This window comes from Melopsittacus undulatus, chromosome 4, assembly GCF_012275295.1.
Source record: "Melopsittacus undulatus isolate bMelUnd1 chromosome 4, bMelUnd1.mat.Z, whole genome shotgun sequence".
Taxonomy (NCBI): domain Eukaryota; kingdom Metazoa; phylum Chordata; class Aves; order Psittaciformes; family Psittaculidae; genus Melopsittacus; species Melopsittacus undulatus.
Genome location: NC_047530.1, coordinates 29,048,291 through 29,064,327, shown reverse-complemented (window position 1 = coordinate 29,064,327; position 16,037 = coordinate 29,048,291). Strand labels below are relative to the sequence as shown.

The 16,037-nt window shown below is 40.6% G+C and overlaps 1 protein-coding gene across 1 annotated transcript in view; it reads right to left on the bottom strand.

The window, feature by feature from the left end:
- Window positions 1-7,171: 7,171 nt before the first annotated feature.
- The window catches only part of TC2N (tandem C2 domains, nuclear), a 32,627-nt gene continuing 23,761 nt past the window's right edge, over window positions 7,172-16,037 (bottom strand). The window contains exons 9-13 of the mRNA XM_013129183.3: window positions 15,663-15,779; window positions 14,493-14,684; window positions 12,414-12,528; window positions 11,742-11,941; window positions 7,172-8,874 (exon numbers count right to left, since the gene is read on the bottom strand). Coding sequence (XP_012984637.3) covers window positions 8,764-8,874; window positions 11,742-11,941; window positions 12,414-12,528; window positions 14,493-14,684; window positions 15,663-15,779 — 735 coding nt within the window. The 3' untranslated portion in view covers window positions 7,172-8,763. The remainder of the gene's footprint in view (window positions 8,875-11,741; window positions 11,942-12,413; window positions 12,529-14,492; window positions 14,685-15,662; window positions 15,780-16,037) is intronic.

The following is a 16,037-nucleotide window of genomic DNA, read 5'->3' as shown; positions in this document are numbered from 1 at the left end:
TAAGGGGAAATCCTGCCTGACCAATTTGGTGGCCTTCTACGATGGGGCTACAGAACTGATGGACAGGGGTAGAGCAGTTGACGTCATCTACTTGGACCTGTGCAAAGTGTTTGACACTGTCCCACATGACATCCTTGTCTCTAAATTGGAGAGACATCAATTTGATAAGTGGATCACTTGGTGGATAGAGAACTGGCTGGATGGCTGCACGCAAAGAGTTGTGGTCAATGGCTCAGTGTCCAGCTGAGACCAGTAACGAGTGGTGTCCCTCAGGGATTGGTGTTGGGACCGGTCTTGTTCAACATCTTTGTTGGTGACATGGACAGTGGGATTGAGTGCACCCTCAGCAAGTTTGCCGATGACACCAAGCTGTGTGGTTTGGTTGGTATGCTGGAGGGAAGGAATGCCATCCAGAGGGACCTTGACACACTTGTGAGGTGGGCTGATGCCAACCTCATGAAGTTTAACCATGCCAAGTGCAAGGTCCTACACCTGGGTGGGAGCAATCCCAGACACAGGTTGGACAGAGAAGAGATTCAGAGCAGCCATGCGGAGAAGAACTTGGGGGTGTTGGTCCATGAGAAAATGAACATGAGCCGGCTTCATTGTGTGCTTGCAGCCCAGAAAGCCAACCGTATCCTGGGCTGCATCAAAAGAAGTGTGACCAGCAGGTCGAAGGAGGTGATCCTGCCCCTCTACTCTGCCTTCGTGAGACCCCACTTGGAGTATTGTGTGCAGTTCTGGTGTCCTCAACATAAAAAGCACATGGAACTGTTAGAACAAGTCCAGAGGAGGGCCACGAGGATGATCAGGGGACTGGAGCACCTCTCATATGAAGACAGGCTGAGAAAGTTGGGGCTGTTCAGCCTGGAGCAGAGAAAGCTGCCTGGAGACCTCCTAGCAGCCTTCCAGTATCTGAAGGGGGCCTTCAGAGATGCTGGTGAGGAACTATTCATTAGGGACTGTAATGGTAGGACAAGGGGTAATGTGTTAAAACTTAAACAGGGGAAGTTTAGATTGGATATAAGGAAGAAATTCTTTACTGCGAGAGTGATGAGGCACTGGAATGGGTTGCCCAGGGAAGTTGTGAATGCTCCATCCCTGGCAGTGTTCAAGTCCAGGTTGGATAGAGCCTTGGGTGACATGGTTTAGTGTGAGGTGCCCCTGCCCATGGCAGGAGCGTAGGAACTAGGTGATCTTAAGGTCCTTTCCAACCCTAACTATTCTATGATTTTATGAGGACAATGTGCTTTACCTGTCACAACATGGCCTTCTGATGCTTTCCGCATGAAGTATTTACATGTAGCAGCAACGTGGCTGTCTTCATCTGTGCATGTGGTACTGGCATGAGCAAACTCCTGTGTGGCTGCCCAGTTGACTGCAGGTTTTGTATCTTTATGAAAATGCTGAGCAGTCTTAGCTTGTGCCATTTGTTGCAGCATGGGGAATTGCTGTATTTTCTTTTCTATGACCTTTCTGTTAGTGTTGCATGCCTTTATTCTTTAACCGTCTCTTCTTGCATTTTTGATCACCTATTACATATATTCTGTCATAGTTTCGGTAATTCTGTAGGAGCTTTTGTGAGCTGGATGACTGCCACCACTTTACAAAGTTCAATGGCTTTATCACAAATTAACTGTAGAGTTTGTGGTGTCACATTGAGAAATCCTATTTAGTAAAAGAGATACAAATAGATAAGGCTTATTAGTTGATAATATAGCTGTACTTTAATCATGAAACACTAAAACTGAGAAAGTAAATAATGGCCTTCCATTATGGTACGGAAGGGTGTGGAAGGCCAGAGATTAACTCTGCATCAGTCCAGACTATAGATGGAGGTTCTTCTTTCCCATTTTCACCTGAGCTGCTGAAATTGTATTTCCAGTCCTGAACCATTGCTTCCAAGACCCCGTTGCAGTCTACTGAAGCTTTTCAGGGGATGAACAGCAACAGTCACAATCTTCTTACCATTTAGCAGACTGTAGTTTCCGTGGCTTGCATGTCCACACCCCAGCTGAGATGAGCTGGCTCAGATTTTCCAATGCACAGTCCAGTTTACATTGCACCAGCTGAGGTTGTGCACCTGAACATCAGATTCATGGCTTGTTCTGTAAAAATGCCTGCTGCAGTGTTGATGTGGTTGGTATGGCTGACATGCTCGCTGCTTTTGTAGACCAGGCTACTGCTTTGATCTGTTCATACAGAGGAACACTTGCAAACAGATTTGACATACATTTCTGAAGCACTGGAGAAACTTGTCATTCCAATGACCTTCCAGGGGCTGATTAAAGGAAGTAAAACAGCTGGATGTTTTTGATTACGCTTTCTCTCTTAGGCAACTAAGAGAGGTGCAGACAGCAAAAGGGAACAAAATGCTGATGAAGTAAAGTAGCTGAGAACAAGTGGATGCCATAAATACCACTCAGTTCAAATAGAATATAAGCACCTGCTGTACTTTTCAAAAAGGGTAGTTGTATGGTTTTTACTCCCACAGCAAGGAACAGTGTTGCTAGACAGAATATTGAATACACACTGATGTTATATTTATTTCTCTCTGAATTTTGGCATTACATGCAGAGTTAATACTGGAAACCCCATTGTGGTATACTTCTGAATCCATCACACTTTAAGGCTTTAATTTATACACACTGTGCAGTTTTTCTGCACTGAAGAATGGTGATCAGCAGGGTTGCAGCTGGTCTTCAAAATGCATAATGTAGAAAGACAGTGAAGTCTTAACAACTCACAGCAAAGGAGTAGAGCCTCAGAGATCCTCTTCAACTCCCAAGATCTACTTCACCTTAGCACGAGAGCTTAGTTAAAGTCCCCCTAACATCACTAAGTCTCTACTTCCTTGCCTTTGAAATTAGGGGAGTGTAGTAATCCTGATTTTTGCAGCAATTTATCTAACTTTCCCTACTTTTATTTTATGGTTATTCTGACCCACACTTATTCTCCCACACAGGCTTATCGGTTTGAGTCAGTTATGTTAATCACAAATGTACATTTGATTGTCACAGTTGCATCCAGAATTCCTTGAGTTTATCTGTCCTGCTTTACAAAAAAAATGAAACACCACAAAAACTTTTGAGTCATCATGAAATCATCCAGTTCTTTGGGGATGTTTGTACAGTAATTCTAGATCCACAGATTCACAACTGGCAGTTACATGCTCCAAAAGCAAGTCAGACTACCTGAAACTAAGCTGATTCTATTGGTGAATTTGTTTTTGATGCTCTGCACAAGTCACAGGGTAGATCCAAAAGCAATGGTTAAAAATATCAGATCCTGATCCCAAGGTTCAGGACCATTTGTAGCTGCCAGAGTCAGTGCTGTGCCTGTGGAACATGGAGCTTTTCAACCTCAACGCCTTGGGAACTGGTATTGCTGGAATCATGATCAGCAATGATCTGGAAAGCTTCTCTGGCCTGTGGCAGCACAGAGGAAAACACAGCTGAGCCCTAGGCTCCAGAAGCAACATAGTTTTCCCTCCTTCTCTTCAAAGCCACAGTAATTTTTGAGCCCATTAGTCAATGCAGCCAAACTTGACTGATGATAGATGTCACAGTTCTGTTTCCAAAGGTTTCAATAAAACCCAACAACAGGCAGGTAGACAGAGGAGAGCCAGCTCCCAGTTTCCCAGGTGAAGAAATAACTGTCATGAGCTTGCCACTCATTAGAAATCAGAGAATCTATCTGGGAAACTCTTATCATGACCTGATGTGCAGCAAAATGATTCAAGGTCTACCTCTGTTTGCCCACCAAAGTCAAGCAACCATGAAGGGCGAATCAGGCATAGGAAATCAGGCATAATTAGGTCAACAGATCAAAGGTCAGTGAATACAGCAGAATGAAGCATTATTTAAATACAAAGAGGATGAATTCAATCTCATGTCAAGGAAGTACTAAAAGAGCCTAAGCAAATACCTAAATGCGTCATCATCTATCTAAAGTCACGTCAAATAAAAGCTTTGTCAATAGTTACAGGCACGTTACATTGCTTTGAAAAACAATGTTTTTCAAAACAAAAGTGCTGCTGCTTTTATTTTACCTCCCTCACTACCTGCCCTTAACAACTGCCCTCCTGACCTGTCCTTACTGCAGGAAAAGGGACAGATAAGCATGTCTAGGACCACCTCAGTGTTTTGAAGGACTAACAAATACCAGTGCAGAGGAGACTCCACCCTGCTTTGGGTGTACATTCCATTTTCTTCTTCTGCTGTATTTCACTTCACTTCTATGACAAGTGACGAAGCTTTACTATATTTAAAACTAACAAGTACATTCCCATGACTGGTTGGTTTATTGTTTGGTTGGGGTTTTTTTCAAATACTCCCAAGATCTTTCGGTCAGTGCTCTGCTTTGTATGTGAACCATACCATTCCTCCTATGGAAAATTTCCCTTTTTAGCTGCTGCATAGCTCCAGAATTTTGCAAGATAAGGATAAAAAGTACAATATGACAACCCCTTCCTTTGGGCATCTGGCAGGGATTCCAGTCCCCGGGCTAATAAGCATTTCCTAAATCTTATATACAGAAGGTACAAGCGTCCCTCACCTGGAGGTGCCACTTTTCACAGTTCTTCCTCAAGCCTTCCTTTGTCTCACAGCACAGATAACAGCAGTCAAACAACCACATTGTCCTCAAAGGTCAGAAGCACAAACAGCTTGCTTCTCCTCACCACCCAAAATGATTTCCTACAGTAATTTTTAGAGGAGAAAGGCAAGTGAAGATACCAGGTATACCAAAGATTCACCCCATTGTTGTATTCAGTGGTGGTTGACAATACAGAAATGCAGGGAGCTCCAAAAGAACTATACCATCAAAGCTGTGAGCAAAAGTAGTGTAAACATGTAGAGCATCAGATGTGATCTAAGCCCTAGGACTGAAAGCATTCTGCTTGTAGCTAGTTCTTTAAATGCCAAGATTAGGACATGTATAATGCTGGTTCTAACTCTAGATGAAAAAGAAGGGAAACATTACTAGAAAAGCAGACAGTTAATTGCAAAAAGCAGACATCGTTTAAAGACTTGCCTATGCTGAGTAAGAAGAGCAGCAGTCTACAGGAAAATAAAAGGAAAGAGAAAACTGCACAATCAGAAATACAGGGAAAATACAGCACAGAGGATTTGTTTCAAAGCCCCTGAAATCTATGTGCAAAATTGCATTATGTTTAACACATGCAGATCTACTTTCAATGAAATTCAGTTTCTACAAAAACATCAATGTGAAGAGAATTTTATCTGTTTAAAAATACATATTAAAAATTAAGCTGTGCGTAACCTTTTGTTAGAAAAACTGTACCATCACAGTGCTGAAATAACTAAAACAGCTTTGAAGACAAGTTGCTTCTGTTGAACACAAAGGGAGTTTTGCCCTAGATTGTGAGAGACGATTGCCTGTCCCTCAATGCAACTAGGGAAAAAATCTGAATCTGCTGGGGCAGTGTTTGTGGAACATGGTGCTGATTTTAATGATGGATTTCTCCATGCACCAGGCATGAGATCATGTATAGGGCTGTATTTACATGGTGATGTAATTTTACAGAGGAAGCTGGAAAAACAAGGAGGGTATACCATATCCAGCATGATTTATGCCAAGCTTTCCACAACTACGCAGCCTCCTGCCCATGTCGTACATATGTTGGCAGGATGAAAGTAAAAACTGGGACAATCCTGCCCCCAGTTTCTAGACACAATTATGCCTTAGCTGTGAAATCAACTCATAACTCAAAAAGCAACTTTCAACAGGCAGTTTTTAAATCAAAGAGCATATGTGCTTAATTGAATGCTTAAAATTACCTTTTGTATTAAACAAATGTCCTGCCAACAAAGGAACAAACTAGGGTTGTCTAATGGATTTAGCAATACGCCACTATTTATGTTGCGATCACAAAAGATTGGGTACTCTATAATACAGTTATTTTCCAAGAAATGTTCTATGATAATGTGGTTTACAAACTTTTACATCCACTCATCTTTTGAAGCAGAATCTTACTTTTGTCTTCCTTAAAAGAGATGCCATGCTGTGCCATTGAGATGAAAAATAAATTGAGACTTGAAAAATAAATTTGTTGGCCGTGTTTACTATACAGAATGCTATTAGTCATAAATAAATAAAATAGAATTGTTTGATTTACCAGTGAAGTTATGTACACACATTCTGGAAAATCTCATCAAGTTTAGTCTATGGCAAGCACAGACCTCTGTATGAATAACATTTAATATAAGATCATAACTGGTCTTCCAGTTCACCTACATTCATTTTGGAGTTGATTGAAATAAAACTCGTGCAGCTTCTGAACCTTTGCTGCTTTCATCAAAGCTGTTACAAGCTGGGAAGCTCAGTGAGTCACTAACGAGAAGCAACAGCAAATCCAACTGTAAACCATGTGTGCCTTACATCTACAAATTAAGTGAACTGACAAACCCAGATTTTATAACAGTATTTTCAGTAACAGTAAACTTGGATATAACAATCAAAATAGTGGCTGAATATGCATCAAAAGGACAGCATACAGCTGTCACCATTAGAAGAGTGCTCTGAGACACTTTTTCCTTCCCCTTCCATGTATCCTGGAGTGCATAAAAGATGGAATGTTTTCTCTTCATAAGAGATGTTAATAGTTAGACCTTTAAAGGGCGAGGTGTGCTTAAGCAGCCCAAAAAGCCCATTTTACACATTATCCACTGAGTTGGCCATCTCTGTAGAACCACCCTGCAGAATCAAAGCCTCCAGAATACTGGGATATTGCCTGTCTTCTCTTTCAGGTAAAGCATCATTCTGCATAAGGAAACTGTTTGCACTTCTGTTTACTACAGTTCAGCCACAAGGAAAAAGATTGTCATATTCAAGTAAAGATACTCCAGGAATATCAGCTCAGTCCAGTTTCATTTTTTTTTTCATTTTACCCAACAGGCCAGGCTCATCCCAAGTGTTGAAACAGTCTGGAAGTTAATGCTGTCAGTCAGGATCCTCTAGGCCTACTGGGAACTCTGCAAAGAGTGTCAGTAAGAGCTAGAACTGATGTTTGCTCTCCGAGTAGCATGCAGAACTTTTCCAGTTCATTTATAAAACTGGTCAAAAGCAGAATATGTAAGAACCTGGGAAAATGCTTTTGTTTCCCCATTCAAAATATTAAATTTAAAAAACATAAATGGTTGAAGTTTTAAAAGCTTTGATTATCAGCTGATAAAAGAAAAATATCAAAGGAATTCCATTTTTTCTTTACCCTTACTCAGAGTCAAAAAAGTTAAAATAAAGATGCTCTGAGCTCTTCATTTAAATACAACGTGCATTCCTGTAACAGCATTTTCTCTGCTCCCTGCTGTTCCTTTGCCTTGAAGCAGCAAGTGCTCTCACTGCCACTCTAGTCCATGTCAAATGCTTGAATGGGATTCAAGTTATAAAAAAAGCTAAAATTATTCAGTGTCTATACAAACATATGTATTTGTACAGTCCAGACAACAAACAGTAAATCTGTAAGCAGTGGATTTAATAGAATATATTTTTCAAATCCCGTAGTTCAAGTAGGGCAGAGGCCTATGCTTTTAGATGTATGTATGATCAATCATATACATGGCATTTTCCCACCTTAAAAATAACTGTGAATAAGCCCCTGAAAATATGGGGACTGACAGAAAAAATAATCATAGGATTTTGCGGTAAAAATGTAATTTGCAATAAAAATATGGTAATTTTTTCTTGCTACAAACAAGGAATAAAAATACTCCCACACATAATTTTTCATTATCCTAGACATGTAACAAATATTTCTGCATAGTAGCCCATCTTTTAAACAAAGTCTAAGCTCCATACTATGCTGCATTTTAATTAATATCAAAAAGCACTTATGTCAGTAAGTATTTGCTTACTCCGTACATGGTAGTCTGGGTTTTAGCAATGTAAGCAAATGCTAGAACATTGTTGATTAGATAAGAAGTGGTTTACACATAAGAATTCTATACAAGAAATTTGTCTAAAAATATTAGCCCTAATCCAAGGGAGGGTGGTTTCCTGTTTGTATTATTCCATTGATTCCAACCAGAATTCACCTGAACACAGCAAGTCTAGAGGGCCCTACTTGCAAAGATCACAGTCAGAGAAACTCTTTTCTTTCAATCACTCTATTTAGAGAGAAGGATGGGAAAAACACAAGCTGCAGGCATGTCAGGGAACTGAATAACCCTTCATCAAAGATGGAGACTAGAGAGGTCTTTGGATACTGCCTTATTGCAAAGTTCCCTTTATGTCTTTTACTGCCACAGCCTTCCCACTTGCTCAGGCACACACTACTCTGATCAAAAGGTGTCAGCATGGGTGTAGCCCGAGAGGCTCAGAGGTACGTAGGATCAAGCTGCTGATTGGATTGATTCCTGTGAACTTTGGAGTCTGCCCAAGACAAGACTGCAGATGAAGATAGAGCCAGCGACTAGTGAAGAAGATGCTGATTCAACCTGCTTCTTTCCAAGATTGGATTCCTGTGCTCTTGTGGAGCCTGAAAGGGACAAAAATATATTTTTCAATGTGGATTTGTTAAAATCAAATGAGCACTTTTCCAGTTCCTAAGTTTTCCTCTTAATAATATTTAGCCAGTATTCCTCTTGGTGAAACTGAGTTTTCTTTGTTACCATGGAGGTATTGATGTATTGGAGAACTTCCAAAGAACTTGTATAGATTATATTGTTCTTTTTATTTATACTATTTTAAACAGTGTAGGAATATTTTTGTAGAAAAATCAGTCCTGAGTTTCATCTGCAGTCTTCAAGACGGACCAATGCTGTACCACTTAACAACAACCTTTTCAGGGTTAGCAATAGTATCTCTCCACTGCTTTACTGCTTCATTGTTACTGCTATCAGAACTTATCCAGATCTGCAGAAAGAAACAAAAAGAAAAATAAAATTGAGTTTACCTGATATAACACAGAGGCCCAGAACTTATAGGCTCCAAATAAATACCATGGAAGTGTAGAATGAGATACAACATGTAGACTGCAACCAAAGAGTCAGAGCAACAAATACAGTTCTCTTGCGACTAACATATTTTGGCTGTCATCTGGGAACACAGGGAGTCTGGGTTTAAATTTAGTCTCTAAAATAGTTTAGAGAACTCACTACATGCTAATGTTTCTGTACTTAATAAGAGGTTTTAAGTCAAGCATTCCTTGCTCCACACAAATGCACGTGCTAGGGTCAAAGGCTCATGAGGGCCAGTGATGGCTCTATGCTTTCAAACTCCAGTTGGCTGCAAGCCATCTGGCATCCTCAGCTAGCTGTCCAGCATTTTCATATGCATTTAAAATTGCACACTCCCAACAGACAAGGCCAAACCTGAATTCCACAGTTACTAGCATGCCCATGCCACACATAGTCACACAGTAAGAGTCTATTCCTTCTCAGTATTCAGTTAATGGATAGTGGCCACTGAATGAGGAAATGAGGTACACAGAGGACATTTTCCTCTGAACATTATCACCAGTCTCATTGCCAAAAAGAATTCTGCTTATGTAAGAAGGTATCATTATTTACAGGACTCTATTTCCTCATGTCTTCCAAGAATGAGTCCTTTTAAGACTTCTCAGAAACCTTCACTATGGAGCACATTTAGCCTACACTGCTGAGGCATTGAGTCCTCAAGAAGTGAGAATAATGTCTTCCAGAATACCACAGACATGTCCACAGAGATTCAATATACATTTTGCTCATGATTAAAGACATGCCTGTAAAAGCAGGCTAATCTAAGTATTGTCTGCTTAGAACAGCATCCAATTAAACATCACCCTCTGAAGAACAAAATTAATAGATCCAGCTATATTCATCTTTTTCCAGCTATCCAGCCAATTGCTCAAAGTACATTTTTCCCTGAGCCATATTTTATGTCTTCATGTGTTATGTGGCAATGTCTGCCTGCATGAGCTGAAACAACCTTTCCAAATAACCTCTGAGGAGCAGAAGTAGCTCATTTCCTCCCCCTAAAAATAAGATCAGTGATTAAATGTAACTCATCAGATTGAGATGACCTCATATATTGCTAAGTGACTGCAAAATCATACCCAGTTATTTTTGCTCCAAGGTAGCACAGCTAAGATGAACAATTCTAATATTCTTATTTTTTTTTCCCCTATTCCAAATCCAGTTCCACTGACAGGTATCACATATGGAACATATGTGACATGAGGCTTCATAAAATGGAGGAACTGCACATAACTGTTGCTGGCACATCACTTCTGTAGCATATCAGCATCTCCTATAACTGCATGTCTTCAACAGACACAAGAAATATCCCCAGAATGGGACAGTACCACTTTCTCTACCTAAGGATAGCACAGCCCTTCATCTGACAAGGGACATTACAGTTGGTGTCTCAAAATCAATTCTACATTATTCATTTAACCATACATTAAAATTCTGCTACTAAACCTAGCTGAGTCAGGGAAAGCACAGAGCATTAAGAAAAGCTATGTCTTGCTATACCGAGAAGAAAAAGAATCATAGAATACCAGGTTGGAAAGGATCTCAAGGATCATCTGGTCCAACCTTTTTAGGCAGAGCACAACATCAACTAGATATCCCAGCACCCTGTCCAGCCAAACCTTCGAAGTGTCCAACACTGGGGAATCCACCAGTTCCCTGGAGAGATTATTCCAGTGGCTCATTGTCTTCATTGTGAAAAATTTTCCTCTTGTGTCCAGTTAGAATCTCCCCAGCAGTAATTTGTGCCCATTACCCCATGTCTTTTCCAGGTGACTCCTTGTAAAAAGGGAGTCTCCATCTTCTTTGCAGCCACCATTTAAATACTGGAACATAGTGATAAGGCTCTCCTGAGCCTTCTTGTCTCTAGGCTGAATGAATGCAGTTCTTTCCCCATACAGCAAGCTTCCCAGTCCTTTGATCATCCCTGTGGCCCTTCTCTGGACCCTCTCCAGCCTGTCCACATGTTTTTTGTGATACTGGAGATAAAAACGGAACACAGTATACCCAGTGTGACCTGACAAGTGCAGAGTAGTGCGGGAGAGAAAGAAGGGGCAATATGACTGCAAATTAGAACAACAGGGGACGAGGACAGAGAATAAAGACACCAGACTACCAAGTTTTATCGTGGTTAAATAAATATGACCACACAAATGCTTTCAAAAGAGACAGTACTGAAGTTCCAGCTGTTTCAAAGAGGGGATGAGGAGAGAGAGCACTCAACTAAAACAGCTTTGTGTTTGGTCACCTATGCTATATCACTTGATCATATGCATTTAGAATACTGTGCTGATTTCAGCACTGTTCTACCCAGGAAGGCAATCTGATTGTAGCTGTTGATAATTCCTTTCACACACACCTGTTTGTAAGTGTATTGGTATGGTAAGCCAACACACTCTCTTTCTGTACAGTACAGTATAGGTTGTGGAGCTCCTGATAATGCGGTTTGTTTTCTTTAGAAAGCCTAGAGGCAAGGAGGAGATTGTATGTCTGTCTGTATGAAGGAATCTTCCACATAGTAGTACTCCACACAAAAATGACTCAAGGATTTCTTCTTAAAAGAAAAATCAAGTGTCCACTCCCATTCTGATGTTAGGGCATGTTTAAGAGCCCAGTACTATTATTTCTTGGGTTACATCCAGGAGAGTTTATTAGCATTTACTATTTTGCTATATGCCACCTTATTTAAAGTATTTTAAAACTGATACCAAGAAACCTGTGGAACTGGATTTTAATTAAAGGATATCATGCCAGTTAGCAGAAACCAACCTGTCCCAGGAAGTGTTTTCTTCTCACTGAGCTTCTGCTGTATAGTTTGATGAGAAAGCCAATTCCTTGTTCAGCTTGGCTAACTGGAAAAATCATCATTTCTCCCCACTTCACTTGGCCATTAGTGGACTTCAGAAGACGAGTCTTCTTCTTATAGATCATCCCTTCTGTAGTAAACATTCCAACTTTCACAAAGAAATCTAGCACAAAAGGGAGGGGAAAAAGGCATAGCACATGAAGGGTTACTCACAAACACACCCAAAAAGGAACTGACAAGATCTACATGTATGGTTCAGATTGCAACAAATTCCCAAAAGTCTGGCCAAAAAGACTGTGCAATAGCTTTCCTGACTAGTCGCACAGAGTATGTTCAATAATAATGAATTGATTAACACAGTATGCAAACAGCAAGTGCAAGCTAATGCTCTTATATATCAGGATTAATACTGGGATACAAATCTTCCAAAATACATAAACACATAACTTCAAACCAAACAAAAAGTAATCAAGTAAGACATCTGTGGAAACAAGCCTTGGCAATGGAAATCTACTGCACAATATGTTAGTCTGAGGTTTGTAAGGAATGTTATGAATTGCCAACCCATTTGAGCAGCAATTTACCTGTTACAAATGCTTTTAGACAGGAGGCATGAGACAGCTGATGTAACTTACTTGAAGACAGTGGTGCAGATGAAACTGGAAGGTTTTGTGCTTCCAGAATCTGTAACTGTATCCTCCTGTTTACTGCTTGAAAACAAGTTCCTACTTGAAGTTCTGCACAGCACACCTACAAGCAAAAGAATGTTGCTATAACATCTAGATTAAGTTCCTTATAACCTCAGGAAACATAGGAATTCTGTCATATGCTGGGCTCCCACAGTTATATCTGGGATTTCCTGGACAGAAATAAAAGTATGTGGTGTATACACAACCTGCAGATGCACAGTAAGAGTATCTTGCACTTGTCATAGCTGCAGTACATGTGTTCCACTGACGTACTGCTTATGTGCAGCACACAGATGACCCTAGTGGGCTGCAGCCAGAGACACTGGATAAACAGTCACCTGGGAAAGATCCCTCAATGATAAGTGCAGACACATACAGGGAAAACCAGACATGCCATTGCAGCTCTACTAAACCTGGGTGTGGAAGAGAGAGACCCGCTTTGTGCAAGTGAGAGACTCCACTAGTGCAAAAAACCTTTGGAGTTCTTTTACCAAACTTTCTGAATTTTGCAACATGCAGATATAAGCAATGCTTTCTATAGATACGAGACCCTATCACTTAATGTTATGAATACAAAACGGTGACTGCATGCTGTGGTGTTTCCCATGTTATGGAAGTACTTGGGTTTTACAAGCCTAGGTACATACACACCCCCTGTGCTCTGACTGTACTGAAAGTTCCAGCCTGAATTTTTGTATTTTATAATTTATAGTATTTTTTCTAGTTGCAAGGGTGCCTTGAAGCATCCTCATTACTCTCCTGTCAGATGCTAATGTACTCTGAGCACTTAAGAACAGCAGAAGAAGGCCAATGGAGACCCAGGTTTCCTAACAACCTCCATTTAAAAGGATTTTGCTAGTCTTAGTTCACTTCCAAGTTTTAATGGACTGCAGTGAAGCAAAATGTACCAAGTAAGAGAGCAACAGGTCAGTAACAGTGAAGTCAGGCTCCAGTTCATCAAAGAGACCCAAATTCTCTTTGCAGCTCAGCCACAAAACTTCTATGTAACCCTGAGAGGAAGCCACTTACTCAGCTGAGCTTTGGCTCTCTATTGGCAAGTAGAGTACTTACTGCCTGACAGGGTAGTACAAGAATGAATTCCAGCAGTGTCTGGAGGGCTCTTAGAAATAATGGTGAAGAAAGCCAACAGAGAGGGAGAAACCGTGAGGTGATACAAGAATTTACACTAGGATGAAGCAGTTTCTAAAACAGCTTCCTCTTTCACTTAAGCTTACCACCTTTGAAGCAATATGGTTATTCTTGTTGGAACTAAGAGATGTCAAGTGTAACTTACGTTAGAAATCAAGAGTATCATTCATATTACCCAGACATACTTAGATAAAATTTGCTTTTGAATTGCTAATTCAAGTTTCATTTGTTGCAAATACAAATGTCTAGACACAATCTGTTGAAGAAACAAACAAAGTGAGGGTAGGGGGAAAGGAAATCCTGCTGTGAAAGCCACCTGCTTCTTATTACGCTAATGGAAATGAACTGCCTGAATTATTACTTCACAGCATGGAATCTGAACATTAAATATATAGCTATCTCTGCAGTTTCAAGCCACTGAAGATCTTGGCACTTTTCTTCCATAACAAAAACAGATTCCGTTTGCTCTGAGCTCTTGCTGTGAGTCCTAAGGATCTTCTGACGCTTTTTTGGTCAGAAAAGGCAATTACCTGGTGTATATTGCTGAACATTCCCCAGAACACTGCTCCCTCAAGCTGCAGGCCATGGTGTGGAAGAGCTTGCTATAGTCTTTTCCCAGAAACAGCTGCAGTTTATGACCAGACCAGCTACAGTCTGCATTTTTTCCCCATCAAAATGCCTTTACCCAAGAACAGGGCGGGGGAGAGGAGGGATGAGGGGAAGAAAAAAACTAGAAAAGGATAAAAAGAAAAGAAAAAGAGACACACACACACCCAATTGCATTAATATTAAATTACTACTAAATTACTTTACTTTCATTCCCAGCAACTCTTTCTAGATGACACAGCAACATCCTTTTGCAGTATTGGCACTTACAGGTGCCTTGGAAGGAGGAGATATATCCAGCCAATGACTTGATTCTTCCGAGCTGAGCTCCCGCAGTGCCAAGGAGCACTCTCCAATTGTTTTTTTCCTGGGAGTCTGTGTCTGGATTTTAAATACCAATCGAACAGCCTGCAGGCTTTGCAGTTTAATAGCAAATACAAAAGTTTCCATAAATTCCATATCCTGGAAGGAAAAAACAGAGGGGTAACATCATCACCGTAAGAGTCACACTCAAACCCTAAAAAATAAGGCTTCCTGGTCCTGTAGCCACTGCTCCTGGCTACCATTTTAGGTTGCTATGGAAAGTGTGCTTTTGCAGTGGTAAGTCCCCACAGACTCACCACCTCGTTGTCACACCTTGGCAGGGACAAAGCTCTATTATTTTCACTACCATAATGAGTTGAGGCCATCTCTTCTGGAGCTTTACAATAGCATATGCATATTGTCAGAGAAAATTCCTCTGTGGCCCTTTGCTTCCTTCTCTCCTGCTGATTTTACTTCTTTTACCTCTGACTCACATTATGGGAGTTTTATGTTGCTTTACCTTCCACCCCCTTAATATTCACTTACTGAGACTAGTAGGAGTCTTGTCCCATGCAACCAATTCTTACTGCCTTCTGTAGAAAGGAAGTATGAACTTCATCTCCTGCCCTAATGAGCAGTACTACATCTGCCTTCCCTGGGGTGAATGTGCACCTACAGGTATGCCCAGTCTTCCTCCAGTTCCCAACAACTGAGTTGCCAAGGCCAGCAGCTCATGGTTCAGTCCCCTATGAACATATTTGTCCTGCTGACTTGGGAGAGAAGGAGGGCAACAGTACAATGCAAGAGAGGATATATAAGGGGAGGAAGTGGACAAGATTTTTAATAGGATTTTGAGAAGGGGGGGCTGGCAGAGGTGGGGAGAAATAACCCAAACTTAGACAGCTACCACAGCAAATATGGCATAGGAGTGAATGTTTGGTCCATTAAAAAAAACAACAAAAAACAAAAAAAACCCACAAAAAAACAAAACCAAAACCAATCAACCAATCAACCAAACAAAACCCAACAAAAAAAAACCAAGAAACAACAACAAAAAATATAGACCGAACATATTTACATTTCGCTTTTATTTCTTTGGGGAAAAGATTTCATTGTGTTTTTCCTGCCTCTACTTACAATACACCCTTCCTTGGCAGAAGATTTGAAATGCACTGGTTTGGGCAGCATGAGAATTCCCTTGACATAGATACGAGGATGTTCCCCACAGCTAGAAGGCCAGCTTAGGTCTTTGCACTGTAACATTGAAAAAGACAGTCATTTTAGACAATGTAAGATTCTGGCCTTCAGACAGCTGACAGTCTTCTACACTGTTCTAGAACTATGCTTAATTCCTGTAATACTGACTGTAAATCAGAGCCAATGTAATGATTGCGTCACTTCAGATCTTTTAATAATTAGTATTTTACAACCAGAGGATAAAAAATTGTTCAGTAGATTTTAATGATTTCACTACGTGGTGATTTGACAGCAGATAAATCATTAAATCCACTG